This window comes from Rhincodon typus, chromosome 7 (genome assembly GCF_021869965.1).
Source record: "Rhincodon typus isolate 14 chromosome 7, sRhiTyp1.1, whole genome shotgun sequence".
In the NCBI taxonomy this organism is placed as follows: domain Eukaryota; kingdom Metazoa; phylum Chordata; class Chondrichthyes; order Orectolobiformes; family Rhincodontidae; genus Rhincodon; species Rhincodon typus.
In genome coordinates, this window is record NC_063338.1 from 85,067,715 (window position 1) to 85,087,403 (window position 19,689).

Consider the following 19,689-nt stretch of genomic DNA (forward strand, 5'->3'; position numbering starts at 1 on the left):
ATCAAAATAATGTATGGGCTACAGGTTAAGGAGCAGGAGATTGGCACTCAGCCCTGATGCACATTCTGAGAGCCGTTGCAGAAACAATGGGGTGAATGGCTTTCTTCTGCACTCTTAATAATTCTGAGATTGGTCCATCTTGGCAGCAGTAACTATGCTTCTAAGTAAGTTAAATGTGCAAAAGTTTTGAACATATTCCTTTTGCTTACATAGGCCAGATTTCCTAAGTGTAAATGAATCACTTCACGAGCTTGAGTGATTGTTTTAATTTGATTACCAAGCTGGTAATGTGACTAATTTACTCTTGCTAGAAAATACATATATTCGTGAACAGGCTTCTCCTCTCTGCAAACAAAAGGAATATGTTCAAGCCTGGCGCCTTTTTCCAATTTCCCGTTAGTTTGATGAGTCTGTTGTTCACCATTGCTTTCTTCACTGCAGTTTATCAGTCAATCTGAGTCTATTTTCAGCAATCAGTACCTTTTCCTCATGTAATATAATTTGGTGTTCTTACATTTATCCTGATGTGCAAAATGAAAATCAAAAGCAACATGTCTCTTTGTGGCAATATTCACATTTTTTGCGATTGACATTAAAGTCTTGATATGTGAGATTGCATGTGATAATTAAGAATATTAATTTACATCATTATTACTGAATTTTAAAATACTTATCCTCATGTTCAAATCCCTGCATGAGTTCATCACACTCTGATCTGACTAATCTTCTTTAGCTCCATAACCCTCTGGGATATCTTCTTTTTAAATCTGGCCTCTTCAGTTTCCCTGATTTTAATTGCTACACTGGTTGTTGGCCTTGCCTTCAGCTACATAGTCCCTACACTCTAGAAGTTACTCCTTTACCTTTCTGCCTAACCAGCTTACTTGCTTTCTTCCTTTTAGATACTGTACAAAACCTACACCTTTGTTTATCTGTGCTAACTGTGATATCTTTGGTATTATTAGATTAATACAAAATACAAAATGAGTCTGCAGATGTATAATGTTATACATGCTAATGTCATCTGAGTGCAAACCTTCACAAAATCAATGAAAATAGTAATGCCAAGACTGATGTTGTGATTACTCTTCCCAACTTATTTTTAAATGAATATGAATGGAAGTCACTTGATTACCCTTGATTATATTACAAAGCTGCCCTGAAAAAATATATGGTGTTGCATTAATTCCTGTGATGATTTGCAATAAGAACTCACTCACTATATCTAAATTAATATGTTACACTACACTAATAACTCCTTATGTGCTGGGTTTCATGTTTTGGGTTATAATGTGCCTGTTAAGCACCCAAGAACATTTTAGCACATTAAAGGCACTATATAAATGAAAGTTGTCGTTGGTAATAATTAACAGGCTTGATCGCAGCTTATTTCCTTATTTACACCATTCCTAAATAATTTAACATAAACAATAAAAAACAAAAGAACTGCAGATGCTGGGGAACTGAAACAAAAACAGAAACTGCAGGAAAATCTCAGCAGGTCTGGCAGCATCTGTGGAGAAAAATCAGAGTTAATATTTTGGGTTCAGTGACCATTCCTCAGAATGCTCTGTCCTGAAGAAGGGTCACTGGACTCAAAACTTTAACTCTAATTTTTCTCCACAGATGCTACCAGACCTGCTGAGATTTTCCAACAATTTCTGTTTCAGTTTCAAAATAAAGAATGGGCCTTTAAAAGCATAAACAAGGCAAAAATCACTCAGCTGCATACGCTATACAGGCTTCCACTTTAAAAGTGGAAAATCTGTTCTATGAATGACTTGGGCAAGAAAAGGATCTTGAGACACTGATGAAAAATGTTGACAAGCTAGAAATACAGTAATAATGCAGCTTGGGGAAAGGTACAAGAAAAATAAATTAATCTTAAGATTAAATTTTCACTAAAGTCTTTTAGAAGTTAATTAATAAGCAGTTCAGATATATTAAGTTGGGTCAACATTTTGTTACTCAGCAATTATGCAATTACAAGGGAACTAGACCAGGAACAAAAGACCAGGGGCTTTTCATATCACCTTTTCTGGTGTGAAATAAGGCTCAGAAAAAAGCACCATCTGCTGGATACTTTAGTTATTACAAATCCAATGTTTTTTAAATTTATGGACAAATGGTGAAGCCGTTAAAATTGCAGACATGCCATAGGCCAGAATTTAATGAGCACAAATTTGTCAGTAGATTGTCAGATTAGAACATATTACAGACTTAAGGGCGAAGACAGTGAGGGGGTTGAAAACTTAAAGTAAATTAATGCATTGCTGGACTGGGAGACAATGTAAGTCAGCAGGCACATTACTGAGGATGGACAGGGCTTGATGCGAGTTTGGATATGGGCCGTTGCATTTTGGAAAACTTGAAGTCAGCAAGGTTAGAAGATCGGAGGCTATTCAGAAATGTGTCGGTGATTGTCTGTAGATAACATCTCCATAAGTGGGGTTCTCAATAACAGTTGAACTGTGACAGGGACCACATCATTCAATGTTGTGGAATTGATCATAATTGGTCTTGAGATGGTGTGGACATCTGATTAAAAGCTTTGCAATGGTATCAAATTGCTGGTTTCAGTCTCCTTGAGCCTCAGGCATTGGCCTGTAAGATGGATAGAGTCGGTGGCCAGACAACAGAGTTTACTGTTATCCTCAAATGCGCACCTCTATTCTCCAGGTATTTCCACTGTGGTCTATCCAGAGATTCTCCAGCAATAGCTTCACTTCTGAGTCAGCACCTATTTCCACTGTCATCTATCCAGGGATGCTCCAGCAATAGCTTTTGTTCTGGGTCACCTTGAATACTCAGGCAACAAAACCATAAAAAATGTCTCGATTAAATTCAATACACTGTTGTAAATTCAATACTAGCACCTCTTGGAATCCAGCAACACTAACAAGTGAGAAGATCTATCAAGTACAGTGCAATGAAAGCTCCTTGACATGTATATAATGGTATTTCATGAACAATTACACACAACTAATCATAAGTTGCCAGACAGACTTTACTAGCAAGAGCCATTTCTCTGATAATTAGGCACCTATTCTTTAATTCTGAATCGAAGCACATAATTTGTAAAATGATTCATTGCTCTGGACAAACAAAACACATGCCAACATCATTTACACAACAATGAAGCTGAAGGCTTATTTGCATATTTAGTTCTAATAAAGTGTCACGGTAAAAAATTACCTTATCTCCCCTTTTCAGGTGCTGGACAGCTTGCTGTGAGTTTGTAGCACTGTCTGTTAAACAACAGGTTTCATGGTTCATTTCTTTCAGTTTAAAACCTGGGAATGGTCAGACTTGATAAAAATAAAGGCATACAATAGCAGCTGATGGAATTTGAATTAATTCATAAATAATCTTAATAATGGTAATGTGAAGCTATCACCGTTGTTGTAAAAACCCATCTCGCTCATAGATATGCCTTATGGGAAAGAAATCTGCTATCCTTACCTGGTCTGGCCTATAAGTGACTCCAGACGCACAGCAATGTAGTTGACTTTTACTGCTCTGTGCAATTAATTTGGATAAATGTGAGGTATTGCATTTGGTAAAAAAAAGGACAGGACTTACACAATTAAAAATAGGATCTTGGGTAATGTTGTGGAACAGAGAGACCTAGGGGTTCAGGTACATAATTCTTTGGAATTTGTGGAGGTGATAGCCTAGTGGTATTATCACTGGAATGTTAATCCAGAGACCCAGAAAACATTCTGGGGACCCGGTTCAAATCCTGCTATGGCAGATGGTGGAATTTGAATTCAATAAAATATCTAGAATTAAGAATCTAATGATGACCATAAATCCATTGTCGATTGTCGGGAAAAACCCATCTGATTCAAAATTGCCATCCTTACCCGGTCTGGCCTACATGTGACTCCAGACCCATAGCAATGTGGTTGACTCAGAAGAACCCTCTGGACAGTTAGGGATGGGAAATGAATGCTGCCTCACCAGCGATGCCCTCATCCTGTTAATGAATAAAGGAAAAGAAAATCACATATAGATAGAGTGGTTATGAAGGCAGCTAGTACATTTGCCTTCATTGCTCAGACCTTTGAGTAAAGGAGTTAGGATGATAAGCTCAGGTTGTACGGGACATTGATGAGGCTTCTCCTGGAGTCCTGTGTCCAGTTCGTGTTGCCCTGTTATAGGAAGGATATTATTAAGCTGGAGAAGGTTCAGAAGAGATTTACCAAGATGTTGCTGGGAACAGGGGATTTGAGTTATGGGGAGAGGCTGGAGAGGCTGGGACTTTTTTCACTGGAGCTTAGGAGGTTGAGGGGTGACCTTTCAGAGGTTTATAAAATCATGAGGGGTATAGATAAGATGAATGGCAGGTGTCTTTTCCCCAGCCTGGGGCATTTTAAGCCTCAGGGGCATATTTTTAAGGTTGAGAGGAGAAAGATCTAAAAATGGCTGGGGGGTAATTTTGTTTTACATAGAGAGCGGTTCACGTGTGGAATGAACTTCCAGAGCAAATGGGAGATGCAAGTACAATTTACAACATTTAAAAGATATTTGGATAAGTACATGAATAAGAAATATTTGGAGGGATATGAGCCAGGCGCAGGCAGATGGGACTAGTTTAGTTTTGGATTATGGTCAGCATGGACTGGTTGGACCGAAAGGTCTGTTTCCATGCTGCACGACTCTATGACTCTCCTCTAAAAGACGCAGCAAGCCATTCAGTTCAAAAGTAATTAGGGATGGGCAATAAATTCTGGCCTCGCTAGCGGCATACACATCCCATGATAGAATAAATACAAAAGAGTAGATGCTTAAAGAGATCAATGCTGGGAACTCTAAAACTGGCCATTCTTTTTATTCTCATTTTCATGGGGCCAAGGCAAACGTGTGTGACCATCCAGACCCACAAAGGTATTCTGCAGTGTTGCTGCCTCTCATTTCAGGTTAAATACTCGGTCAGTCCCCTTCCCCGCTGCCAGTGCCTCCCATCAATCACCCTTCCACCCCCATCATTTTCCCTACAGACGTATACTGACAGGTTCCTCAGGAATGATAAATGTCCTAGTTTTGCTGTCCATCCAGCTTTTTAGCATTCGCATACATTGTGTGCTATTGGAGTCCTTGTATAAAATAACTTGGACTTTTGCTGCTCCAATAAGCACAAACTGCCTCCTTCATGGCCACTGACCATCCCCATTCTAACAACAGTTTGAAATTGACCTTTCTTTTAACTTTATTTGAAAGCAACCTGAGCACTAGTTCACATTCATATGCGTGAATTCTATTTAGGTTCGATTGAGTTGGGATAACACCCAAATTGATTGGGGGCCGTGCCTTCAGCTGCCAAAATCCTAAGCTCTCGAATTCCCTCCTGAAACCCCTCTCTGTCTCTTTCTTCTTTGTGAGTTCTTTTTTTAAAACCGACCTCGTCGACCGAGTTTTTCGTCACTGTTCTGAATATCTCTTTAGCATTTCAAACTAAAGTCCAATAAATCTCCTGAGGTACCTTGGGAATAGCTTACTGTGCTAAAACACAATATTAAGAGAAGTTGTTGTTATTCAGGTATATCTATTGCATTAACTTTCCTTTTTATGCATTAGATGTTTGCCAAATTACTGTGAGCATGGAGGAGAATGTTCGCAGTCTTGGAGCACCTTTTACTGCAACTGTTCAGGAACGGGCTATAAAAGAGCCACCTGCCATAATTGTAAGTAGAGCCGTGTGAACCTTTTCTGTTTTATAAGTGATTCATTTTTAGCAGGCCACTGCCAAGTCAAGACAGCCTACTCAATGCAACCCTTAAATTTGCATTGATTTTAAAATTATAGTTCTATTTGTTTGTTTGAAGAAGCATATTTGGTTGTTACAGTGTTCCGCATACCAATGTGTGACTTTCTACAACTGTAGGGAGGTGCGAGTGAGGCAAGCTGCTTATCTCATCAAGTCGATAATTAACTTCATCATGAACTCTTCATGGCCTATTAAATCCTCTGAGGAAAGGTTCTGTTTAAATATTCCTTGATGGTTGAAGGAAATCAAACACACCTTCAAGAATATTCATCCGTCTCCACATCTCAATTACATGAGCATTGGCCAACTGGTCTCTGCGGGGGACACGCTCCCTCCTTCATTCCTATGAGTGCATAAAAAAAAACTATTGTGGGTATTTGGTTATCTTTTTCTAGGCCTGAAATCACTGATTTCATTCCCAATCAATTTCTTTATGAGGGTGTTAATGAATAGAAATTCCTCTCCCACCATCTATTATATTTAGTTTTATTTTCTTGAGGCCAATAATTTTAACCTCATGCCCTCTAATCGAGTCACAGTTTGATTCATTTGATGTGTTTCATGCAAGCTATTTATGATTATAATGTTTCTTTTTTGTGTGAAAGCATGAAATTCTCTCATCAGTCACAGACTATCTGCTTCTGATCTCCATCAGTAACTTTAGGGCAATATAGTGGCTCAGTGGTTAGCGCTGCTGCCTCACAGCACTAGGGACCCAGGTTCAATTCTACCCTCAAGCAACTGTCTGTGTGGGGTTTGCACATTCTCCTTGTGCCTGTGTGAGTTTCCTCCAGGTGCTCCAGTTTCCTACCGCAAAACAAAGATGTGCAGGTTAGGTGGATTTGCCATGTTAAATTGCCCAGATATGCCCATGGATGTGGAGGCTATGTGGATTAGCCATGGGAAATGCGGGGTTACAGGGATGTCGTGGGTCTGGCTGGGATGCCCTTCAGTGGGTCGGTGTGGGCTCGATCGGCCGAAAGTGAGGGGAAGCAATGGCCTAGTGGTATTATCACTGGACTGTCAATTCAGAGACCCAAATAACATTCTGGGTTCGAATCCCACCACGGTTGATGGTGGAATTTGAATTCAATAAATATCTGGAATTAAGAGTCTAATAATGAGTGTGAATCCATTGTCAGTTGTTGGAAAAACCCATCTGGTTCACTAATGTCCTTTAGGGAAGGAAACTGCTGTCCTTACCTCGTCTGGCCCACATGTGACTCCAGACCCACAGCAATGTGGTTGACTCTTAACTGCCCTCTGGGCAATTCGGGATGGGCAGTAAGTGCTGCCTAGCCAGCAATGTCCTTGCCCAATGAATGAATAAGAAAAAGGCCTGCTTTCACACTGTAAGGATTCTATGAATCAAGAGGTACACATAACCCTATTACTGACCATGCAAAGCTTCAAGACATCAACATCCCTCAAAAAATGTAAAAACGTTTTATGTATCCATCAACACAGCTCCTAAAATCAATGTAAAAACATGCAGTATGTAATAGAAATGTAATGCAGGGGGTATACACATCACTGTTGTACTTTATTTCCAGCATACATCATGGTAGATTGCGATATTTGAGGTATAAATATTTGCCAGTTTATCAAGACTGCCAGTTGATTGAGAAGCCAGTTAATATGGATTTCAACAGCAGTCAACCACTTTGCCTTTGATTTCCCCACCTTCAGTTCCTCCCTTCCTCCACCACCATATGTGCCCCTTCCCCTACCCTACAAGCACTATGTCTCTTTCCCCAACTCTCAATCTTGTTTCCTTCACATTTGTTCATGGAACATATACATCACTGGCTCAGTGAACCATTGACAGTTCTAACGCAGAAAGCCGTTTGGTCCATCCTGGCTGAACTGAACAATCTGGAATGAACCTCATCATCCTTTGGTCTTCCATTGATGGTGTCTTTGTTTCAAATGTTTAATCCTTGAATAACAGATTTTCTATCTCGGTCAGTTAATTCCATTCTTGAAAAACCCTTTGCATAAATAAATTGACCCTCGGTCATCTTTAAAATCACTTGCAAATAATTTTCAGTTACTAATTCCTCACGAAACCCAAAATAATCTTTCCCTGTTAATTTGTTCAAGACTCTTCATTGTTTGTAATTAATCTCTATGGGGTCAATTGGTTTTTCCTTTCTGTTGAATGTACTTAATATCTTGATTGGAAATTCTGATGATAGAAACGCCAAGGCATAGAAAATGGAGGCAGGATTAGGCTACTCTGCCCTTTGAGCCTGGTCCACCTCCAATACAATCATGGCTGATCATACAACTCAGTACCCTGTTCCTGCTTTCTCCCTATTCCTTTTGAGCCCTAAGAATTTTAGCCCTAAGAAATGATCTAGGGGTGATGAAAATTATTTTGTACTGCAAATAGACAGAAAAAAGTTCATTATCCTGAGATGTTGGACTGAATTTTCTGCTCCAGGATAGCAGGCTGTGACTCAGGGTGGCTTGGGAATTGGGGATGATTGGACAATGTGTTCCCATTATCACGGATGTCTGCACAATACTTCTCCATTATTGAGTATGTCTCCCAGAGGCATTTGGTGTACAGCTCGATTGCCTGCTGAATGGAGGTGGGCAGCTATTTCAAGCAACTATGGTGTGAAGTAGAGCCAGTTTTTCTGTCTTTCCATTTGGGGTGGATTCCATGCAGAAAACTGGGGGACTGTTCTCAACTATTCAATCCATCTCACAAAGGCAGTAGGGGAAAGGGTGACACTACAGCAAGGGTGGCACCCACACTCCAAACCCAAAGGTTTCCCATGAATCTTAGGGACCTGCGCGTTTGACCCCTCTGACTTTATAGTTCAAATTTCTGTCTGTGAAGGCACCACTATTTTGATCAATGTCACCTACCTTCCTCAGATGCTCTACCTCTCCTGGTGGGGCTGCCAAGGGATGTAAAACAGCCTCCCTTTAATCAGGCCAGCAGAATTGGAAGTCCACCCACCATCTCTAATAGCATGGAAACGAAGTAATGAGGAGGACATTTCACGAGAAACGAGTCCCTTCAGTTTAGACACCCGGCAAGTGTTAGTGTTGGGTTCCAACATAAGGGCTCTGAAATGTACAGGAAGTTCCTGCCCATTAACTTTGTTTCTCTGTGGGCAGATGCTGCTGCATGCTCTGAGAATTTCCAACATCTATTGTTCTTATTTCAGACATCCAATTTCCATTAGCATTTTGCTCCTGACTTTGCTCTCGTTGTGTGCCAGAATGTTTCCCTATGTTAAAACCCTGGTTTCATAACAATGTCAAAAACCTAGACTGAAAGATTCTGCTTATTTTGTTTGTCTTATTTCAGCGGTGCATGAACAGTCATGTGAAGCTTACAAACACACAGGGAATACATCAGGTTTCTTCTTCATTGATCCAGATGGCAGCGGTCCAGTGGGACCACTCCTTGTATACTGTAACATGACAGGTAAGCTGCTTCGCATTACTTTTGCTTTGAGGAGACAATAAATCAGAGCCTATAGGAAATCAAAAACACATACAAGACAAACAAGGTATTTTCTTCCACTCACCGAACACTTTTATTCTGATCTTTCTTTGCAAAGCAAGGATCATATTATGGAAAAGGATAGATCAAGCAAAAACACACAATGAAAGATATGCTTAACAAGTCAATTAGCTTTTGAAGGAAGAAACAAGAATTATATTCTTGAGCAGAGGGTGGTGAAAAGGGTGACTCTTCATCAGTGCTATATTACAATATCAGACTTAATACAGTGTTCCCAAATGGAAACTAAGTTCTCAGGATACATGAACAAGGCTAGCACATAGCAACACCAGTTCCTGAACCATTTGAGAGAGAAGGATCATTGAATCACCCTTGATTAATCTTTATATTTTCTTTCGTGGGCTGCTTGACACATTGTGCATTTCCAAAGTTTTCTATTTTCCAGACTTTCTTTTTGTTTTACATTTAGATCTGAGTTTTTGATCGCAACTGTTTGTCGGTTTGCAGAAATAATCCACTTCTGATTATAGGTCTTAAGGAACATTTACATTTGTTCTCATCAGATATCTCCCAAAACTTTATTATTCAAAACAATAACTACACAATTCCACCTCAGAGGGGTCTGAATGTTATGTTTTATAAATACAATTGGCAGCAGTACATCAGTCACAATACCTTGAAACTTCTAATAGTCATGGGGTGTAAACCATACCCATTTAGATACATGGTCATGCAATTTAAATGTAGAAATTGTGATTCCTGGCACAGGATATTCAAGTAAGGTCTGACAAGTGACAAATAAATTTGTGTCACTCAAATGCAAGACAATGACCATCTAAAACAAGTTCTACAGGTTAACTATCCTCTGGCTGAAGAAATTCCTCCTAACCTAAGTTCTAAAGGGACATCCTTCATGGCTGTACCCTCAGGTGCTAGTCTCCCCAACTAGTGGAAATATCTACTCCACATCCACTCCTAAGGCTCTGCTCAGACTGCATTTGGAATGTTGTGAGCAGTCTTGGGCCCCAATATCTAAGGAAGGATATGGTGGTGTTGGAGGGGGTGCATAAGAGGTTTACAGAATGATCCCGGTGATTAGGAGCTTGTCATATGAGGAGCTGTTGAGAATTCTGGGCCCGTACTCAATGGAGTTTAAAAGGAAGAGGGAGGATCTGACTGAAACTTACAGAATACAGAGAAGCCTGGAGGGAGTGGATGTGGAGAAGATGTTTCCATTTGCAGGAGAGACTAGGACCTGAGGGCACAGCCGTGAAGGATGATCCTTTAGAACTGAGATTAGGAGGAATTTCTTCAGCTGGAGGGTAGTTAACCTGTGGAACTAATTGCCACAGAGGACTATGGAGGCGAAGTCATTGCGTATATTTAAGACATAGATAGATAGAATCTTGATTGGAAATGGTGTAAAGAGTTACAGGCAAAAGGCAAGTGAATTGGGTTGAGAAACTTATCAACCATGATCGAATGGGTGAACAGATGTGGTGGGCTGAATGGTCCTTCTGCTCCTATGTCTTCTAGTCTTATCAGCATCCTGGGGGGATGTGTTTTTTTAAATTCATTCACGGGATGAGCGCATCACTTGCTAGGCCAGCATTTCTTGCCCATCCCTAATTGCCCTGAGGGCTCTTATGAGTCAACCACATTGCTGTGGGTCTGGAGTCACATTTAGGCCAGACCAGGTAAGGATGGCAGTTTCCTTCCCTAAAGGACATTAGTGAACCAGGTGGGTTTTTTTCTGACAATCAACAATAGGTTCATGGTCATTCATGGTTAATTCCAGTTATTCATTGGATTCAAATTCCACCATCTGCCATGGCAGAATTTGAACCCAGGTCCCCAGAACATTACTTGGGCCTCTGTATTAACAGTCCAGCGATAATACCACTAGGCCATTACCTCCCCAGTGTAGGGTTACCACTTACTAAGTGGATCCACTGCTTAAATACTGTGGCTTCAAGAACAGTTCAGAGGATGGGTGTTTTGTGGCATGCAACTCAGCTCCTGACTCCTGAAAACCTGAACAAGGCACATGACAGGAGTGCAAAGGAATCCCACTTGCCTCAATAAGTGCAACTGTGAGAACACTCAAGAACTTTGACAGAATGCAGGACAAAGCAGCCTGTTTGATTGATTCCTTGCCTACTGCCTTCAACATTCATTACCTCCATCACCAATACACAGTTGCAGCAGTATGTTCCATCAACAATAGACACTGCAGTAACTCAGTGAGAAAAACTCCTTTAACAGCATTTTGCAAAACTATGACCTCTACCAACACGAAGGACAAGGAAAATCAACATTTGCAAGTTCTCTCAGTCACACACCATCCTGATTTGGAACTAGATTGATGTTCCTTCACAACTTCTGTGTCAAAATCTTGGAACTCCCTTCCTTAAAGTACTGTGAGTTTACCTACACCAGACCTACTAAAGCTGCTCACCATCAACTTCTCAAAGGCAATTGGGGATAGGTAATAATTGCTGGCCTAATCAGTCAACCCAAATCCCTTGAACGAATGATCAAAAAAGAAACAGGGCGAGATGCATGTGGTGATGGATTTGGTGCCATCCTCTGTAACAGGAAAGGAACTACAATAGTCACAAAAACATGAAATGGCTGGTTATGATTATGACAACTTACTCACAACCAATTCCTGTGTTTTAAGTTTGGATTCCCGCCCTTATCCCGAAATATAACCATATTCTCAAGAGGGAATTTTGTGATACTCAGCTTATAATTGGCTATTGAGTTTAACTGGCAGCAAATCAAAGATGAGCTCCCCACAACTTCCTATACAGTCCAGGCTAAACACTTAGCCTGCATCCAAAATATATCAGAGACGTTTTCTTTCAAAACAATGTCTCCTTCCTTTCTTATACTTTGGAGAATCATTGCTAAGGCCTACACTATTAAGATTTATCTACTTCCCATCTCAAAACGTTAAATGTCTCAACCGTATATTAAATCTAAATTTCACTGATTAGAAAAATCCAAGATTTTGAATGCAACTCATTCAATCCTTAATGGGGTCAAATAATCAACAATGATGAAATATAATCATTCAAACACAGCGATTAGTGGCAAAAATCCAGTACTTGCAGCTTGTAGACTATTTCCACCTGGGACCAACCTCACCCTATCTGGTTCAAAAGTTCACTCTAGGCACCAGTGACTCAAAACTTGGAATTTGCCCAAACAATTAGATCTTGATTGACTGCCACAAGTATGTAAACCAGTAAAAATTAAATTATAAGAGTTGATGCTCAATCTGTGGCCTAATTATTTGGTTTCCATAAGATATAGACAGACAAATCAGGTGGTCAGTTCATCTTCCGCTGTTCTCTTCTTCAATAGCTGACCATGTTGCCTCATTCTTTCACCTTGAAATGTAGTCATGGCAGCAATAGCACCCAGTACAACGAGCACCACACTGAAATAGATTTCTGTTTCTCGCCTTGCTCTGTACACACTTTCTGTGTCAGTTTGCTCATACGTGGACCCCAATAGTTGCTGTCTGTTTCATTGGAGTCATGCTGACAATGATGACTCTTCACAGGTGATACCACCACAGAACCTGAGCTATCATTGTTCATCCTCGAGATCACATAGCGTTGGAGCAAATGCTGTTCCGGTGTTCATTACACGTCAAGTTTCTGTATGCCACAGCTATGTGTTCTTAGGCCTCTAATGCTTGTATTTTCTTCCTTAAAAATGAACAGAAGATAAAACCTGGACAGTGATTCAGCACAACAATACTGAGCTAACGAAAGTGAGAGGTTCCAGTGCAGAAAAGCCTTACCTTGTGCAGCTAAGCTACAATGCCAGCATGGAACAGCTTCGAGCCATGATTAACAGCATGGACTATTGTGAGCAGAAAGTGGTCTATCACTGCAAGAAGTCACGCCTTTTAAACACGCCAGGTAGGTACTTGCACCACAAATTATAAAACTAATTGTGCTCGAGCATTGATGTTTAAAAGTCAGTCTCTTTCTTCTCATTGATATGATTAAGTGATGCCTACAATAAAATTAGCTTCAGTCAAAAGTCATTACTTCTGTTTGACACTAGAGTGTCACGTTCTGCAGTGTTATCCTATGAAACTGGGAACCTTTCCAAATGATACATAATGATTGCCTTAAAAAAAATCTTGATGGCACGAGAGTGTAAGAATTGAGAAAATTATTGAGTGATTTGTTGGTTTGCAATTAGATATTAATTGAATGCTAGCTATTTTGGTACACCTAAAGTGACAAATACAATACATAATTAAATGTGTTAGATATTTGCCTTCCACTCACAAGTCAACATATGAGATTTACAGCAGTCGCAATAGCTTGGTTTACTCGTTTTATTGTAATCATTGTAGATTCACACCCAAACTTCCATATGACCTTCCTTAACACAGTGGACCAGACCAAGGCCTCCATTTGCAGGGCATGAAAGCTGCATCTGCATAACTTAACTTTCTGGTACATCCATTGTTAATAATTGGAATGACAATGCTTCAATTGATGAGTTGAAAGCAAGGTGGAATTTATTGCTTAGGCTTTTAAAAAAACAAGCGTAGTAACAGCAAAATAAGTCTACGAAGTCAACAAACGACAATGCAAACAAAGTCCCATTAAAGAGTCTATTAAAAAAAAAGTGATGAGAATCATGATGGGGGATATGGCCTAGGTATATAAGATTATGGAGGAGTATGGACAGGGTGAATAGAGAGCAGCTGTTCCCCTTGTTTGAGGTGTCAATCACAAGAGGGCATTGTTTTAGGGTGAGGGGTAGGAGATTCAGAGGGGATTTGGGAACAAAAAGCCTTTTTCACTCAGCAGCTGGTGGGAATCTGGAATGCACTGCCTGGTAAGGTAGTGGAGGCTGGAAACCTTACAATCTTTAAAAAAATAATTTGGATGGGTACTTCAAATATTATAACATTCAAGGAAATGGGACAAGTGCAGGAAATGAGCGCGCCTTTAGAGGTTGTTCTGTCAGTGCAGATTCAAAGGGTCAAAGGGCTTTTTCTGCGCTGTATGAATCTATGAGAATTTATGAATAATTGTAACTTTTACTGACAAAAGCAAGATTATTTTTCTAGCAAAGTACGATCAGTGAAGGACGGTTGCATTTTGCAAATTATGATTGTAAATCAATCCGAGTCACCTACCACACCACTAAGTAGTAAATAAAATTACAATTATGTAAAAAGAATAACAATTGCAGCATAAGAATGTATACTTGACTTAAGTGAAGACTTAATCATTGTTGAACTGCCTGTGTATTTCTTTGCCTGCAGCAGTCCCGTGCTGTAGTCAGTGTTAATAGTTGGAATTTTTCATCTGAACTAATTGCCTTTAATTCTTTGGTTGTCAAAACCAATTAGTTTTTTTCCTACCGTTATTTGGTCATAGTTTTTCTGACACTGTCATTTCAACAAGTTCAAATGTTTGTTCCTGACTTATAATACTACACATTGTTCTTAGCTTTACCAAAATTAGACAGAATAGTTTAAATGGATCTCAAAACCATGAAAATGTTTCATTTTATTGTTTAGGGAAATGTGCCAACTTATTTTATTATTATAGAACTAACTTACTATGTTACTAGACTACATTATTATACATAATTATAATCAATCATAATAGCATATGACAACAAAATAGCAAATTGTACTTATATAATGTTTTGTACAAAGCAGAACACCCCAAGCAGCTGCATAGGAGGATTGTGAAACTTAATATGTCACTAAGCCAATTTTTCTTATATTTGTTGATTTGATGTAAGTGTCACTGACTGGCAAACATTTGTTGCCCGCAGGAGAGTTAATAGTCAACCACATTGCTATGGGTCTGAAATCACATGTTCACCAGACCAGCCAAGGATGACAGATTTCCTTTATTGAAGGACATCAGTGAAGCAGATGGGTTTTCATGAAAATTGATACATGCTTTCCATTTGTCCAACTTTTTATTAAATCAAATAATCGTCTATGGTGGGATTCAAATTTGTGACCCAAGATCATTATCCTGGATTCTGGATACTAGCTTAGTGACATTACCATGACAACTATTTGGAAATATTAGGACCTGTAATCGAATGGTTGGTCAAAGAAGTAGGTTTCAAGAGAGTAGAGTTTGAGATAAGGACTTTTGATAGTAAGGTTGAACTTACTAATATTTATTTAGAGAAAATTTCTGCTATTGATATCAAGACAACCCATCTGCCAGCTTATGGATTGGAGCGGGGTTGACAGTATTCATGTTATGGTGGAATTAGTTGTCACAACAAATATTAAGTAAATGAGAAACTGGGGAGAATGTTGGGGGAAGGGGGCTGTTAACAGTTGTGGTTTGCAAGTCCAGACCCATGGAAATATCAAAAGTAATATACAGGGTCAGGAAGTGACTTCTTTGCAGGTGATTCATTGACTATTGTTAGATAAATAAGAATCAAATAAATGCAGCCCCATGTAGTTAGTCAGCAGACAATGAGCAGTGGTTAAGAAAGGTGTGGTTAAGCATGCCAAATACTGGAGACAGATCAAGAAGGGAGTGAAAACTGAAAGAACTCCGGGTGCTGTAAATCAGGAACAAAAACAGAAGTTGCTGCAAAAGCTCAGAAGGTCTGGCGGTATCTGTGAAGAATAAAATTAGTGTTAATGTTTTGGGTCTGGTGACCCTTCCTCAGTTCCTGTGAACGATTCATTGGAGTTATTGGTGACTTAGATTGGTGAGCCTTTTCTGACTTAGATATCCTAAACGATTTAGAAATCACACGACGCCAGGTTATAGTCCACCCCAGTCCAACACCGGCACCTCCACACTAAGACGTTTAGACATTAAGTCAGATCCAATGTTTGCTGACAGGGAAAGGGAGGCAGTACAATGTTCACATAGCAGAATGGTGAACTCCAGTCCAAAAACGTTAACAGTCAAGCTTCAGCATGTGAATGACAATGTCTGTACATGGTCACTCTGGTGTATTAAAACAAACCTATTACTAAGTTAGTATTCACATTTAAAAATTATTATATAGAGCTAAAAATAAAAGCGATGTTGCACAGCAACCTATTGTAAGATTTTGATTCATGTCAGTAATTTCCTGAGAGTAGATTGCTGCTCTACTCTGCGACTGTTGAGTGATCAATGATTATGAGAAACTGAGGGACGAAATGTGTACTTATTTATTAACTGAAAAGTGACAGAAATGCTGAATTGGAAAAGAGCAATTTGGTTGTTAAAACATGAGTTTCATCTTTGCAAATGTGGGTATGTGCAATTTATCTATGTGTAATTACTGTATCTAGAACAAACATGCATGTGTTCCAAGGTGTCTGTTCAAGCTTTTTTGGCAGCATACCACATTTAAATTGGTGTTGTTAAAGGAAAATTTGTATCAGCCCCTTCATGGGTACAAATTTGGCATAAGACCAGAAAAATGTCCTCTAACTATGAAATAGTTCCCATCCACTAAAGCTATATTTTTCCAGTTAAGTCTTTTAACATTAACTGGACAAATATCTGCTTGTCACCAAAGTTCAAAGACATTGTGAAAGTTCAATTTACTATTCATTCACAGGAGTTGGGTGTTGCTGGCTAGGCCAGCATTTATTGCCCATCCCTAACCGCCCAGAGGATGGCAGTTGGAAAAATTAATCATGTTGCTGAGAGTCTGGAGTCACAAGTAGGTCTGGCTGGGTAGGACGGCAGATTTCCTTCCCTGAAGGACATTAGTGAACGAGATTGGTTTTTATGCGAATCAACAGTGTCATCATTAGGCTAGCAACTTTTTATTAAATTTCAGATTTAAAAGAAAAATAGTTTCGAATTTTACCACCTGGATTTGAACCTAACTCTCCACAGCATTAAACTCGGATTCTGGACTACTAGCCCAGAATTACATTGCTGTGTTGAATGCCATGATGAACCTACCTTTGCAACAATTCCAGTCAGTGCATTCCAGACCTCTGGAACTCTAGGTTTGAGTACAATTCCAGGTTTGAGTACATAAACATTATGTGCTGAGGGAATGGTGCACTCTCGGAGGTGCTAATATTTTCAAAAACAATTAACTGAGGCACCATCAGCCTATTCTAGTGGTTGAGAAAGATCTCATGACACAATGTTAAAGTGTACTAGCAAATATCTATCCCCTGGTCGACAAGACAAAAACATTATCTGCTCATTATCACGTTCACAATTACAAAACTATTGGTGGAATACAAATGTTATGCCAACATGACAGAAATAAATTGTGCCACATTGCAGCAAACAAACTTACATATAATTGGTGGCAGAAAACACATTGATTGGACCTAGTGGCATTGGTTCATTCATTTTGTGGATAGAGTATAATGCTTGCCTAAAATAAGAAATCTACACCTGTGCATCTGAAGACAAAAAAAAAGGCACTTTTAAATACTTTCCCAACATTGTCCACAGCCCAAGAAAAATTAAGCTTAAATAAACTATCCTCACTATTCAGTCTGGAAAATTGGGTCTGTTTTTATTTCTCTGGTCATACCCTGCGATCAAGGCTAACTTCCTAAAATTTAGCATAATTTTTTAGGCTGCTCGATATTTTATGGAATTTATAACATGATCACAAGTCAAACAATGAGCACTGGTGACTGCGCAGGGACTGTAGATTTTCTGGTCTGTGGGAAGTGACAGAATAAATACTTCGTTGGAACAAGACTTTCAGTATAAACTGCCAAGCAGCTCTGTTAAATGTTGAATGGCAATGTATACGACATGCTTAATGACACTCAAGGTTTTCAATGGTTCACTACTTTCTTTCAAAGGTAGAAAAGTAAACGTCACAAACAAACAGTAAACAGCCACTGCAGTAAACTTCAGAACAACTGCATTGGGCATCAGTTCCTTGAATCTTTAGTCTCACGTGGTGGTCTGTTACTGATTTTACAGAGAGCCTCTCTGACTTATTTCTCTCATATGCCTCCAGGCAGCTTCTCCAATTTGAACAAGACAGACTGTGAAGTAATTTTCTAAATTTGACAGGCTTAAAGGAAATTTAAACACAACTCCCTTTCCTCAAACATGATCAAATACACGTACAAAATAAAACCTGAGAGGATGCTTGCACCTTAATTGAATAATATGAGCTCATTCTCAGAGACCTAACTAGGCACAGTGAAATAAGATTTCCTCCTACTGTAACTGAGTAGAGTGGTTACATAATCACAGTATTTAAGTGAGAAACAGGTGAAAGAATCATGGAATGCTTACAGCGTGAAAGCAGGCCATTCGGCCTATCAAGTCCACACCAACCCTGCGAAGAGCATCCCACGCAGACCCACTCTCTGCCTTATTCCTGTAACCCTGCCTTTCCCCTGGCTAATCCACCTAGCCTGTACATTCCTGGATACTATGGGCAATTTAGCATGACCAATCTACCTAATTGCACATCTTTAGACTGCGGGGGGAAACTGGAGCACCCAAAGGAAACCCACGCAGACACAAGAGGAATGCGCAAGCTCCACAGACAGTCGCCTGAGACTGGAATCAAACCCAGGTCCCTGGCACTGTGAGGCAGCAGTGCTAACCAATGAGCCACCTTGCTGCCCCAGATTGGTATTGTATATTTGTAAAACAGTGGGAATAAAAGTCACACTCCATTATCCATCCTTTGCATCTAAATTTTCCTTATGTACACTACTTAAATAATCCAGTGTGCCCAGACCCTAAAATGGGAAGAGCTGCTTTAATGTCATAATTCTGAAATTTTGTGGCTCAAAACAAATTGGGCCATTTCCCATGAGCCAATCCAATGTGTGCCATTAAAGGGAAGGCAAATAGAAGGGTGACATTTATTTCAAAGGGGATGGAATATGAAAATGAAGAAGTGTTGCTAAAACCATATAAGGCATTAGTTGGACCACACATGGCATACAGTGAACAATTTTAGTGCCTTAACTAAGGAGAGTTACATTGGCATTAGATGCAGTAAAGAGAACATTCACAAGGTCTATCCTGGGTGTAAAGGGATTTATTTTGAGGAGAGGTTGAATAGGTTGAGCCTATATTCATTGGAGTTTAGAAGAATGAAAAGTGATATTATTGAAACATATGAAATTCTTCAGGAACCTGACAGGGTGGATGCAGAGAGGTTGTTTCACCTTGTGGGAGAGTCCAGAAACAGAGGACACAATCTCAGACTAAGGGGGCCTTATTTAATACAAAAAAATGCAGACAAATTTTGTCTCTAAGGGGATAGTGAATCTGTAGAGTTCTTTTCTAGGAGAGGCTGGGTTATTAAATATAATCGAGGCTGAGGTAGTCAGATTTATAATCAGTTAGTGTTATGGGGAAAAGGTAAGAAAGTGGAGTTCAGAGTTAGCAGATCAGCCATCATCTCATTGAATGGCAGAACAGACTCAATGGGCTCAATGGCCTACTTC

At 39.6% G+C, this 19,689-nt stretch overlaps 1 protein-coding gene across 1 annotated transcript in view; it reads left to right on the forward strand.

Annotated features, from left to right (window-relative positions):
- The window catches only part of LOC109917057 (contactin-associated protein-like 5), a 651,846-nt gene that overhangs the window by 295,061 nt on the left and 337,096 nt on the right, over window positions 1-19,689 (forward strand). Inside the window, exons 11-13 of the mRNA XM_048599256.1 lie at window positions 5,581-5,687; window positions 9,099-9,218; window positions 12,995-13,195. Coding sequence (XP_048455213.1) covers window positions 5,581-5,687; window positions 9,099-9,218; window positions 12,995-13,195 — 428 coding nt within the window. The remainder of the gene's footprint in view (window positions 1-5,580; window positions 5,688-9,098; window positions 9,219-12,994; window positions 13,196-19,689) is intronic.